Source organism: Vulpes vulpes, chromosome 7, assembly GCF_048418805.1.
Source record: "Vulpes vulpes isolate BD-2025 chromosome 7, VulVul3, whole genome shotgun sequence".
Classification (NCBI taxonomy): Eukaryota; Metazoa; Chordata; class Mammalia; order Carnivora; family Canidae; genus Vulpes; species Vulpes vulpes.
Genome location: NC_132786.1, coordinates 37,603,755 through 37,617,785, shown reverse-complemented (window position 1 = coordinate 37,617,785; position 14,031 = coordinate 37,603,755). Strand labels below are relative to the sequence as shown.

At 33.9% G+C, this 14,031-nt stretch overlaps 1 protein-coding gene across 5 annotated transcripts in view; it reads left to right on the top strand.

The window, feature by feature from the left end:
• Positions 1-14,031, top strand: part of WRN (WRN RecQ like helicase) — a 141,387-nt gene that overhangs the window by 59,843 nt on the left and 67,513 nt on the right. For all 5 annotated transcript variants that reach the window (XM_072763550.1, XM_072763552.1, XM_072763549.1 and 2 more), the window contains exons 12-17: positions 435-510; positions 1,873-1,940; positions 2,227-2,335; positions 3,176-3,244; positions 7,796-7,878; positions 11,886-11,992. In XM_072763550.1, the coding sequence (XP_072619651.1) occupies positions 435-510; positions 1,873-1,940; positions 2,227-2,335; positions 3,176-3,244; positions 7,796-7,878; positions 11,886-11,992 (512 nt within the window). The remainder of the gene's footprint in view (positions 1-434; positions 511-1,872; positions 1,941-2,226; positions 2,336-3,175; positions 3,245-7,795; positions 7,879-11,885; positions 11,993-14,031) is intronic.

Genomic DNA, 14,031 nt, shown 5'->3' with positions numbered 1-14,031 from the left:
GATAACTAAAATGAAGATTTTATTTTATCTGTGGATTTTATTTGTGATAGTAATGTAATTTCTGACTACTATTAATTGAAAGTTACTGTATTATGAAATTCACATTGGTATATCGCTTGCCATGGTTAGGTTTAAATGTTAGGTTTTAGAACTATAGCAAATTCCAAAACATCATTTTCTTATAGTGTTGGCAAAGTGTGAACCATTTTGTAGTGGAACCACAAAGTTCTTCTAATCCTTAGCATTAGGTAATAAAGTGTTTAACTAAAATCCTGATTGGTATCCAAAAGACTGAATTGGTTGGGTTTAAAAGACAGGAAACAGTATCCTTTAGTACTTAATTATGACATTCTTTAAAAGAAGCCAATGAAATAAAATTTTTATTCCCTATCACTTTTATTTTAACATAAATGCCCATTTTATTTTATTTTAAGACTATTCATTACCAAGACCTAATGCAAGGCAAATTAATTTCCTCAAGTTCTATTTTGGCCATTCCAGTTTTAAACCGTGAGTATAATCTCAGTTAATTAAGTTGCATATTCACAATTTTCTTCACAAATGAAAAATGGTAAATAATCCATCTGTTAAATATAATAGCATAACTTCACTGTAATTTGTACATTCCACACTATTTCCTGTAAGTAACTATGAAGTTATTTTAAAATAGTATTTATATAAAATTCATATCTACAGATTGTTTTTCAAAGAGAAGAAAATAATTTTCTTTACCGAAAATAGAGTTCTGTGTAGAAACTAAATAGATTAATAAATTCATCTTAATTTAATGTTGACTGTTTTTCATTAAATAAGTATCTGTGTGTCTAGTTCGTACATCTTATTGTCCAAAGCATGCTGATGTAATAGAAATTCGTAAGACAACAGTTTGAAGAACAGTGGTAATCTTATCAGTTTTAATATATCCAAATATATATCTAAGGGGGCACATTTATAGGTATTAAAATGAGGTGAATAAAAATGAGGTGAGGAACAGGTAAATTTGAATAAAACTAATAAGAATGTAAAAATCTAGACTGGATTTTTTCCTACTCTGCAAATTTAAAATTTAACCCATGGAAGCATTTCTTTCCTCTTTTCTTTGATCTTAATTTTTTTTTTATTTTTATTAAACTATTAAACTGTTTTATCCTACATACAGAATAGTGCACATAAATGTATAGATCAATGAATTTTTACAAACTAGGCACCCTGGGTAACCAGCACTCATATAAGAAAAAATAGGTCATTATCAGCACATTAGAAGATCACTTTTCCTATTGATTTTTCCCTCAACATTTTATTAAAAAATTTTTCAAAGAGTAAAGCTGAAAGAGTTTTTTTTACTATGAATACCTGTATATTCAACATTTTAGTATACTTGCCTTATCATATATCCATCTGTCACCCCTCTATCCATTCCTTCATCTACCATATACCATTTGAAGTTCATAGTTGTGAAGTCAGCTTGAATGGGAGCTTGATCAAATGGGCCTTTTTGTTTTAATGTCCCAAGGTTTATACGTTTTTTTATATTGAAGCTCAAAAGTGTAAAAATTCTCTTAGAGGGGCACCTGGGTGGCTCAGTTGGTTAAGCTTCTGACTCTTGGTTTTGGCTCTGGTTGTGATCTCCAGGTGGTTAAATTGAGCCCCTTGATGGCTCTGTGCTCAGCATGGAATGTGCTTGAGATTCTCACTCTCTGATCCTCCCTCCACTCTTGTGTGTGCGTTCTCTCTAAAATAAAATAAATAAGTAAATACAATCTTTAAGGAAAAAAATTCTATTAGAGGTAGTGAAAAAATTAAATGTGTTTCAATTTTTCCTTGGGTTTCTTGTTAGTAAAACAAAACAGCCTTATGCTTTTTACCCTTCAGGGTTCAGTGGAAGGTGATTCATTCTGTATTGGAAGAAAGAAGAGATAATGTTGTTGTGATGGCAACTGGTAAGTTGTACTTAAGCAATAACTTAGGCCTCTAAAATATAAAACTTAAAGGTTTTGAAATGCATAATCTTTCATTACACTCTCAAAATATAAATACAAATGCAAATGGTGTAAAATACAGAACAGAGTGATTTGAGATTAGAAACTCAGATTTATGCAGGAATTAGTTCTTAGGAGGATAGCATGTTAGTAGTGACCGTTCATCTCACGTAAGTACATTGTAAGAAGAAATCAGAATACAAAGGCTTTATTTTTATTTCCGTCAGGATATTATTTTTATTTCCAGGATATGGAAAGAGTTTGTGCTTCCAGTACCCACCTGTGTATTCAGGGAGGATTGGTCTTGTCATCTCTCCTCTTATTTCTTTGATGGAAGACCAAGTGCTCCAGCTTAAGTAAGTAATGTTTCCATGTTTCCTTCCTTCTTCCCTCCCTTCTTTGCTCCTTCCCTCACTCTCCCTTCCTCCCCCACTTCCTCTCTCACTGTCTCCTTCCTTCACTCCCTTCCTTCTATTTTTAAATAATCTCTACACCCAGTGTGGGGCTTGAATTTACAATCCCGAGATGAAGACTCTCAGGCTCTACTGACTAAGCCAGCCAGGTACTCCAGTAATGTTTTCATTCCCACATTTTCACCCTTTTTTTCCTTCCATAAGGAAACATAATCTATCATGTACATTAAAATCTACTTTCCAGTAACACATTTCTGTGAATGTTACTCTGTTTTTCTTAGTGATAAAGGACCCTTGGATGGAAGGACTTACCTTCTTTCTTGAGTTCTCTATAAACCAAGGCTACCAGATGGTCCTAATAAAAATTTTTGTAACAGCAAACTCTAAGCCAGTTTACATCCATATCTCAAGATTCTTTTCTCTTTTGGTTACCTTTGCTCTTTAGCTTGGTATGAAGTGTACACATGGAAGTATAATTTTTAGTTACAGAGAAATTTTAAAATTCTTTTTTTGTTGTTTTGTTTTCTTTTTTTTTTTTTTTTTTTTTTTTTTTTTTTTTGTAAAATTCTTTAATCAGAGTTTACAGTCTTTCTGAAAAACCTGCCCTAACAACCTGCTTTCTAATATGGTCTTTGAAGGAATTTATCAAATTTGTTTACAAAAAGAGTGAGGATTACAAAGAAGAGGACTGTTTAATATTATATTTCTTTATTTTTTGAAGAGAATGAGATTGATCTTTGTAGTGTGTACATGGCTCCAGAATATTTGTTTTTCTTCTTATAGAATGTCCAACATTCCAGCTTGTTTTCTGGGATCAGCACAGTCAAAAAATGTTCTAGAAGATATTAAATTGTGAGTAATTTATATGACTTCTGATTATGTGATTGGGTGTCTGTGGTATGTGAGAGAATTTTATACACCAAAAAAATTTAATGTGTGGACGAAATGTTCATGGTTAGAATGTTTATTTTGTTTTATGGTAAATTTGCAGAACTGTTCCTTTTAAAGTCTTTCAAACTTAAAGAAATCTATTATTTTTAGTTGGACTGTGAAAATAGCTTTGTAGTCATCGTGCTGTAAAATTTTGGTTTTGAATGAGAACCAGGAGAGTGTGTATCTAGTTTTGTCTCATTTTACATATGAGGAAACTGAGGCCCAGAGAAAATAATTTGCCTAAAGTCATTCAGTGAATTAATGGCTGAGCAGGGACTGGATTCTAGATCTCTTGCCCCACCAATTCTTTCATGGCATAATTCCAAATAAGAATAGAATCTCAAAACACATGCAAAAATATGTGTGTATAGATTAACATATGTATTTTATTAATAAATACACACATACAAATGTATTTACCCAGTTTTGACAAATGCATAGAAATGTATCACCCAAACCCCTATCAAGATATAATAGAGTATTACTGTGACTCCAGAAAGTTGCTTCATGTCATGTCCCTTTCCAGTCTGTCCTCCTATCTCCATTTTAAAGCAGACCACTAATTTTTTTCTACCATACTTTTGTCTGTTCTCAAACTTCATGTAGATGGATTCATATAATATGAATTTTTGTAGAAATTTTCTTGCATTCAGCAAAATATTTAGAGAATTCTTCATATTGTATCTGTATTTTTTTAATACTTCAGAGTGATGTCATTGTATGAAAATACCATAGTTTGTATTTTCATTTCCTTATCAGTAGATGCCTAAGCTGTTTGTAGTTTGGGGCTATTACTCATAAAGCTGCTATGAATATTTCTATAAAATTTTTTTGAATGTATATTTTCTTTCTTTTTAAACATTTTAAATCACCTTTATTGAGGTATAATTGACATACAATCATTTTTACATACTTAAGTGTATAATTTGGTAAGTTTGGCATATAAACACCCACAAAACCATCACCACAGTCCAAATGATGAACATATATCTATCATCCTCAAAGTTTGCTCTACCTTTTGGAATTCATTCCCCTCACTTTTTCCTACCTTCTCTACCCCACTTACCATGTAACTACTAATCTAATATCTATTACTGTAGACTAGCTTATATTTCCTAAAATTTTACATAAACAGAATCAGTGATGCAATATGTGGTCTTGTTTTGTCTGGTTTAAATTACACAGCATAATTACTTTAAGATTCATCCATCTTGTTGCATGTATCAATAGGTCATTCCTTTTTTAATGCTGAATAGATAATATTATATGGATATGTCACAATTTGTTTCATCTCTTCAGCTGTTGATAGACATTTGCATTGTTTCCTTTTTTGGGCTGTTATAAATAAAGCTGCTCTGAGCATTTGTATGCACATCTTTTTATGGACATATGTTTTCATTTCATTGGTATAAACCAAGGAGTGGAGTCATTGGATCATGTAGTGAATAATACTTAACTTATTTTTCTGATTGAGATAAATTTATGTAATACTCATCATTTTAACCATTTTAAATGTGTATAGTTCAGTGGCTTTTAGTACAGTCACAATTGTGCAGCCATCACCACTATTTAATTCCAGAACATTTTCATCACTCCCCCCCCCAAAAACCTCAGTATCCAATAAGCAGTCATTCCCTAGTGTCCTTCCTCCCACACCCCTTCAAACCACTAATCTAATTTCTGTCCCTGTGATTTACCTACTCTGGACATTTCATATGAATGAACTTAGTATGTGACCTTTTGTGTTTGGCTTCTTTCATTTAGCATAATGTTGTCAGTACGTGATTTCTTTTATGGATGAAACAGACATGCCATATTTTGTTTATCCATTCATTAACGATAGACATTTAGGTTGTCTTCCGGGGTGTTAGGAATAATTGTACTGTGAACGTTTGTGTGTAAGTTTTTACATGAGGTATGTTTTCTTGATTTTGTGTGGGTACCTATGAGTGAAATTGCTGGGTCATAGGTAATTCTATGTTGACTTTTTAAGACACTGCCAGACTTTCTGATAATGATTGTACGATTTTCTGTTGCCAGTGTCAGGGTCTGAGAATTCCAGTGCTGTCTCCTCTCTGCCGTTGCTTGATATGTGGCCAGTCTTAATTTTAGCCATTCTAATAGGATCTCTGTGTGATTTTAATTTGCATTTCCTTAATGACTAGTGATGTGGATCATCTTCTCATGCATTTATTGGCTATCTTTGAGGCTTCTTCTTTGAGGAACTGTCTATTCATATCTCTTGCCCGTTCCTTGTTGTTTTTCCCTTACTGAGTTTTGATAGTCATTTATGTATTCTGAATACAAATTCTGTATTGGTATGTGCTTTGAAAAAATTTTCTTCTACTTTGTGATTTTTCTTTTCATTCTCTGAACAGTTCTTTTTCATTATGAAGTCCAGTCTGTCTCTTTGTTCTTTTATGGATTTTGCTTTTGGTGTGGAATCTAAGAAACCTTTGCCTATCTCAGGATCACAAAGACTTTCTTTTATATTTTCTCCTAAAAGTGTTACAATTTTAAGGTTTACATTTAGGCCTACAACCCATTTAATGTAAATTTTGTGCATTGTAGTAGTTATTGATTATAATTCATTTTTCTCGTAAGGATATCCAATTGTTCCAGCTCCATTTGTTGAAGGTAGTGTTCTTTCTCCACTGAATTGTCTTTGTACCTTTGCCAAAAATAAAATGACTATATATACATGGGTCTATTGCTCCACTCTTTGTTCTCTGTTCTATCAGACCATCTGTTCTATCTCTTAGACCATCTGAGTTGGTGTCTTAATTACTATAGCTTTATAATAAACCTTGAAATCAGGTAGTTGAAGTCTTCCAATTTTGTTCTTTATTTTCCCCAGAGCGTTTTGTCTATTCTAGGTCCTTCGTATTTCCAAAAGTATTTCAAATTTACCTTTTCTACTCAAATGGAAGCTGGAATTTGCTTGGATTTATCTTGAGTCTAGATTATCTGTTGAGTTAATTGTCCTTATAATTATTATGACTATATTACACTGAAGAAACCAAGGCATGCTAAAGTTAAGTACTTGGCTAAGATGACTTAGCTTCTAAGAAGTAGAATTGAGATTTGAACCTTGGGCGTCTGACATCAGAGCTTTTCTTTTTTCTTTCTCTTTTTTTTTTTTAAAGATTTTTATTTATTTCTTTGTTCATGAGAGACACACACACACACACACAGAGGCAGAGACACAGGCAGAGAGAGAAGCAGGCTCCATGCAGGGAGCCCAGTATGGGACTTAATCCCAGGACTCCAGGATCACGCTCTGGGCCAAAGGCAGGCGCCAAACCACTGAGCCACCCAGGGATTCCTTGACATCAGAGCTTTTTATTTATACTGTTTTCCTATGCGAATTAGAATATTGAATTAATTTCATGAGTTTAAAAGCATATCTCTTTTGTTCGTAATTCCTAATGAAAGTAACATGATTGGCACACAGTAGATGAAATATTTTAAAGTCTATTTATATAGGAAATTCATTTTCATTCTATTTAACTTTATCTATGTCTTCACTTGGAAGAATGAAAAGAAGACTCTATGTATTTTAAATGCCCTAGACCTAACTTTTATCACAAACATTATCTTAGTTAAGATTCTATTTGCCCAGAATAGAAAAAAGTAAAGCTAGCGTCAGCAAATACTGAATTTTATATTAAGGATATAGGAATGTATTGTGGATCACACTGAATACAACTTAGCCACTTCTTAGGAAGAGACTTGGATTTGTGTATCAAGAATATAGGAAGTTTTTCTTTTATTTATAGCCTCTATGTGTCTTCCTTGTTCTTCTGAGAAGATAAGCCTTTTCTTCTTTTCTATTCACAAGGTAGAGAAGACTGCTTTGCAGCTCCTTTTTTCACATATTACAGATCTTGCTATTGGTAGAGACTGAGTGATTGTTTCTTGGTCAGATCCCCAAATTCTAGGACAGAGACTAATTGATTTGACATTGATACAGTGGCTAACCCTGGCCCAACAAGATATATTTAGGCAAGAGAGTAAAATACATAGGAGAAACATGGACTGTGGGCTTAATCATGGAATGATTTGCCATGGAGTGGGTGGTAAGATAATGGGTTGTAGTTCTCCAAGAAAGAGGGTAGTATATGGCTGGATTGCTAGCACATGAAACGTTTACCATAGGCTTGATTGTTTGACTTGTTTGACTGTAGTTTTGGGTCAGACTGTTGGAAATTAAAACCTGCCTTCTAATGTCACCTTAATGCTGAGTACTCTCTGAGTACCCTGTCACTTTTTATTTTGCTGTATTTAAGTGGAATCAAGGAATTAATATATGTGGATATATATAACATGTAACATTCATTTAGTTTTAAGTGGTATAACATTATTTAAAAATTTGTCAGGCATTACGGTTTTAAGTTCTAGTTCATTGGATGATGTTTCTTTAACTTAGTATATTTCCCATTTCTCTTGTTTATTTGTTTCTTTTTACAGAGGCAAATACCGGATTGTATACATAACTCCAGAATTCTGTTCTGGTAACTTGTTCCTACTCCAGCAACTTCAGGCTGAAATTGGTAAGTGGTACAATAGGATCTTTTTATAAGTACTTATTTAATTGAGCTATCCTTTAAAGTTAAATATATGGATGGATATTGCATTTCACTTCTGTTAGTTGATTTCAAATAGTATTTCCTGGGATCCCTGGGTGGCGCAGTGGTTTGGCACCTGCCTTTGGCCCAGGGCGCGATCCTGGAGACCCGGGATCGAATCCCACATCGGGCTCCTGGTGCATGGAGCCTGCTTCTCCCTCTGCCTGTGTCTCTGCCTCTCTCTCTCTCTCTGTGACTATCATAAATAAAAATTAAAAAAAAAAAAAAAAAACAACAAAACAAATAGTATTTCCTCCAGGAAGTCTCTGACTTTCCAACTTGGTGTCTTTCCTCTCTTATCCCCTAGTACCTGTAATTTGTTTTGCCATAAAAATTAGTATCCTGTGTTATAATTGGCTGTTTATCTCTTTTCTTCTGTGAGATTATAAACCTTTTGAGGAAAAAATGTCCTAGTGCAGTACCTGGCACATAGTAGGGATTTAAATTATTTAAATTCAACAAATGTTGAATCTTAGATTCTATGAAATAATTTCCTTTTTTTCATATTCTGAATTTTTTTTTAAATTTTATTTATTTATTAGTGAGAGACACAGAGGCAGAGACACAGGCAGAGGGAGAAGCAGGTTCCATGGAGGGAGCCTGACGCAGGACTCTATCCCCAGACTCCAGGATCAGGCCCTGGGCTGAAGGCGGCGCCAAACCACTGAACCACCCAGGCTGCCCTCATATTCTGAATCTAACTTAAATCACAGTAGTGGTTCTCCATCCTTCTTGTTCACGAGAATCACCTTTCCAACTTTAGAAAAATGTAGCATCCACCAAACTTAAAAATTCTGATTTACCATGCCTGGGGTGGGCTCCTAGCACCTCTAAGTTTTTCATGAGTGATTCTGATGTGTAGTCAGGATTGGAAACCACAGTACCTTTGATTATTTGCCACCAGCTGAGTATGATTTTAAAAAGTTAGATGGAACTTATTTCCTAGAAAATGTAAATACAGAATTAGTCAAGTGCTGATGCCCTTTTTTTTGTACTCAAAAATTTTTGTCTTTTTTTTTATTCCTTCTTGATGGCTAGATAAGCACCCAAGAGTTGCAGTCATAGCTACTGTTACTTTAACCATTCAGTTGAACCAACCAGTCTTAGTTTCCTAATATTCTATGATCTTATTGTATAATTATATATTAAAATAATTCTGGATAGGTAAATTTTCAACATGGCAACATCTCATTAATGTTTGGTTAGTAGCATATAACTCTAGGAATACATTTAAAATTTTTGTGAGAATGTAATAAAAACAAATTTGTAACTTTTTAGTATATAGTAAATGTGAACAAAAGAATGAGGGCAAAGTTAACATTTGATTAAATACATTATTAAAGATATATTATCAATTTCTTATCACTTATTGGCATATTATATTTTTGCCTTTAATGGAAGACAAATTTGGTGTGTCTCCTATTAGATTGTATGGAATCCTTAAGGATATTTCAACCTAGGTTAGGCCTAAATACCCTAGATAAATGAATTTAATGGCTTTATAGCAAAAGTTACGATCTGTGTCCATGGTGAGCTGGATATGTTTTGTTCCATTTTAGTATTTGCTTTGTTTCTGGGATGGGGTTAATTAATTATTAGCTTATTTACTTAGATCCTTTGACAGCTAGTTCTAATTCTTTATTTTTATTTTTTGTAATGGATTAAATTATGCACACTGCAATCATTAGAGCAAAATAGTCTGCATAGGATGGATGAAATGCTCTTTTTGGTTGACTCAATGTTGAGCAAAAAGGGATAAATCCGTTTTGAAATATTTTTCTTTGGCTTTTGTTTGTAGGAAATTTTGAAATGCTTGCAAAAGTGAATCTACTCAGAATTCTATTTGTACAGTAGTCTAACTTTTAGCTAATCAGATTTATGCTTTTTATGTTACATTATTTAAGTAGTATGAGTGTATAACAAAAGCAGCAAACATAATTGTGTATGGAGACTCCTTCAAACCAAACACACTTATAATTGTCTTTTGGTTTTAGAATAAAGACTTGAGTGGCAGATATGCCAAAATGAAATATGTATAAAACCTGGGCAGACACTTGGACTTGCAAATTTAAAGCGAAAGTTAGCAAAAGCTTGGTAAACTGTTGGTAAGGGACAAAGTTCAGCTCTGTTAATAGGTAGTTAGTTAAGCCTATAATTTTAAGGAAGCTTTCTTTTTTTTAAGATTTATTTATTTGACACGGGGTGGGGGCTGGGGGGGGGACAGAGAGAGAGAGAGAGAGAGCGCACAAGCGCGAATGCCAGCGAGCACAAGTGCAGCGAGCCTCAGTGCAGGCTGAGGGAGAGGGAGAAGTGGACTCCCTGCTGACCAAGGAGCCCTATGTGGGACTAGTTCCTAGGACCGTGGGATCATTACCTGAGCCAAAGGCAGATGCTAAAGGAAGGTTTCAAAATAAAAGAGGAGCCATCATGTTTTTTGTAACCTATTTAATTTAAAATCTGGGTCATTTAGTTTCTAAAGCCAAAATTGGTAAAATTGAATTTTTCCTTGCTATGCAGCAGCAGCCAGAGAATTTTGATACTAATCAACCTGTATTCATATTTAGTAGGTTTACTTTTTTGCTTTCTCTTTCATCTCTGTCGTATTTGGTAATCTCAGTAAATTGTTATTGGTGATTTGCTTGTCTGTTTCCTCCTCTTTTAGAATTGTGAACTTCTCAAGGTTATAGAGTACATGTTATTAATCTTTTCCTAGAGAAATGTTTGAGTCATAGTGAGCATTTAATAACTGTAATGGTAATAGTTTGGTGTTTTGTTTTGTTTTTTATTGAGCAGTCTTTTATGCCAGGTCCTATCTTAGCATTTTATGTGAATGATCTAACTTAATCTTCAGAGTAATTAAAAAATGTTAGGTACTACTATATTTACCTTTTATTCGTGGGAAACTGATACTTGGAAACTTTAATAACTTGCTTAAGGTAATATAGATGTTAGTGGGGGAGCCAGGTTCTGCATCCAGGTAGTCTACTCTAGAACACGTATTTGTAATCACCCCCCTAATGGCAGAAAATCATTAATATTCAAGTAAATATCAAGTAATGATCTGTTGATGGAAAATATTATTTTTGTCCTAAGTATTAATTTGGTATTGGAGGGCAAAAGCACTATTATCATCCCTTTGAAATATCCAAAGCCATCCATTTTAGTGGATGGTTATACAATAAAGCCCTTTTCTGAAATGCATTACTATATACTATTGACTCCATTTCAGTATGAGTGTGTGGTGTGGGGGCAAAGTAGAGAGGTTGCTAGGGGGAGAAAGAATGGATTATATTCTTTCTTACCACGTTGGTACATACTGAGATTTAGTTCTTACCATTTTACATTATAAATGTGGATATCATCCTGTCTTCCCATATTGGCATTCTAGAAGAACTCTGTGGTCTAATATGTAATTGGTTATGGACCATGAAGATGCTTCTCTTCTCAGGAGGAATATAGTCTTTAATCTCTTTTGGTAGATAATTGATGAGATAAAATTGAAAGTATTACCAAAGAGGAAAAAAAACAAACCCCAACGCTTCTTTTTTAAGGCATTATCATTGTAAATGGTTCATGAACGATAGTTTTGAGGATAAAGTAATACTAATTCCATTTCTTTGAGGAATAATGATGAAAGCTGAAATCTAATAAATAATATTGTTTGAATAATGTATAAATGTTTCCTTTTTTTTTTTTTTATCCATATGCCTTTATCCGTGTATCTCCCATCCTTTCTTCTTATAATGATTTTTGGTGTTAACTTGTTGTAATTTATGCTTATATTTTTAGATGAACCAAATACTTTGATTTGAATTATTTTTTCTCCTTTCTTTAATTTGATATTTTCAAGTGAAGGTGATATTGACTTAGATGAATTTATTACTTCTTTTTAAACTTTATTTTCCACATTTTTATATTTTTCACTTTTGTAGGTATCACACTTATTGCTGTGGATGAGGCTCACTGTATTTCTGAATGGGGACATGATTTTAGAAGTTCATTCAGGACTTTGGGCTCCCTAAAGGCAATACTCCCATCGGTAAGCCAGCCAAGTGCAATGTCTTGAAATGACATTCTTATCATAGGAGAGTCCAGGATTGGGGAATTACCAGAAAGCTGAAGACTTCGCTATGAAAGGGCAAATGAATGGTGAAGCAGGGGAAAGATTTAAAAAAATTCCTAACTTTGGCTTTCCTCTAAGGTTAGTATGTAATTTATTGAGGAATACTATAAAGCAGGGATTGGCAAATCTTTTCTGAAAGAACCAGATAGTAAATATTTAGGCTTTATGGGCCACACATATGGTCTCTGTCACATTTTTCTTTTTTCTTTTCTTTCTTTTTTCTTTTCTTTTCTTTTCTTTTCTTTTTTCTCTTTTCTTTTCTTTTCTTTTCTTCTCTTTTCTTTTCTCTTTTCTTTTCTTTTCTTTTCTTTTCTTTTCTTTTCTTTTCTTTTCTTTTCTTTTCTTTTCTTTTCTTTTCTTAATAACCCTTTAAAAATGTGAAAACTAGGGGAGCCCCGGTGGCGCAGCGGTTTAGCACCACCTGCAGCCCACAGCGTGATCCTGGAGACCTGGGATTGAGTCCCATGTTGGGCTCCCTGCATGGAGCCTGCTTCTTCCTCTGCCTGTGTCTCTGCCTCTCTCTCTCTCTCGCTCTGTGTCTCTCATGAGTAAATAAAATATTATCTTTTTAAAAAAATGTAAAAACTGTTTGCTTGTGGGTCACAACAAAACAGGCTGCAGATTAGATTTGATCTGTGGAACACAGACACTACTTTAGAATCATGGTTAGATCATTTTTAATTTTGATGAAGTCTGGTTTATCATTTTTTTCTTTCATTGTGCTCTTCACCTAACCCTAAATCCTGAAGGTTTTCTCCAATGATTTTTCCCTAGAATTTTAATAGTTTTATGTTTTATATTTAAGTCTATGATCCATTTTGAATTAAATTTTGTGTAAGGTGTGGGGTTTAGAATGAGGTTCTTTTCTTTTTTTTTTTTTGCCTGTAGATATACAATTGCTCCAGACCATTTGTTGAAAAGGCTGTCCCTCTTCTGTTGAATCACTTATAATACTTCGTTAGAAATCATTTGGGTATATTTGGGTGAATTTACTTCTGGGTTCTTTAGTCTACTAAAGACTTTTTTTTTTTTTTTTTATCTTTACAAAGCTTTATTGAAACCTGTACATCAAGGTGACAATAATTCAGTGTTTGGAAAACAGTAACAAAAAAAGGGTATCCCAGACTCAGGTTTACCAAATAAATACTGGAAACCAGGGAGCGTGTTCCTCCATCTCTGGGCAGAAACACAGGGCCTAACAATAGCTTCTGCTGACCTGGGGACAGGAACCTGTGCTAATGGGCACATCTGCAGCATCTTTCCAGAAACCATGCCCAGCATAAAGAGGTTTGCTTTGGTCCAAAGGATGTCTTCCCAACACAAATTTAGAAGGCTGCTGTTAAGTTCTAAGTTCCTTCCAGAGTAAGCAACAGCAACTGCGACAGCCTTCACTGCTAGGTAGAGACAGAGGTCCTGAGCAAGGCAGCACAGGCTAGCATAGGGTACTTCTCCAAAGTTTTCATGGTAACACTGCCACCTCATTACGATTAGAATAAAAAGCTGGACAACCCTCCAGCGAACAGTGGTCAGTCCTCAGGATCATCTGGCTAAATGGAGAAATCATTATTAATCATATATTAATTTTAAATGAATAAACAAGGTTGATTTATTTAGGTTTTCCTGGTAGTAGTGAAGCTGTCATGTCCCCTGAACCCAAGATTTAATAGTTCTACAAGTAAACTAAGAAAGAGTGTTAGAGATTGTTTGTTATTCTTTTGGTAGATTTTCTAGCTCATTTCCATTGTGTATTTATTATACTTATAGGTAGGAACATTGAGAGTTTCTTTTTGTTAGCTCTTTTCATAAAGATTTGGTTAGAGCAGACATTAAAATAAAATAATACAAACCAACAAAAATACCTTGAATGTACCAGTTAGCAAGTATATACTGAAAGAGAATCAAACTAGACTGAATTGAGCAACAACTATGGGACTGGCTCTGGGTTAATGCTTTCA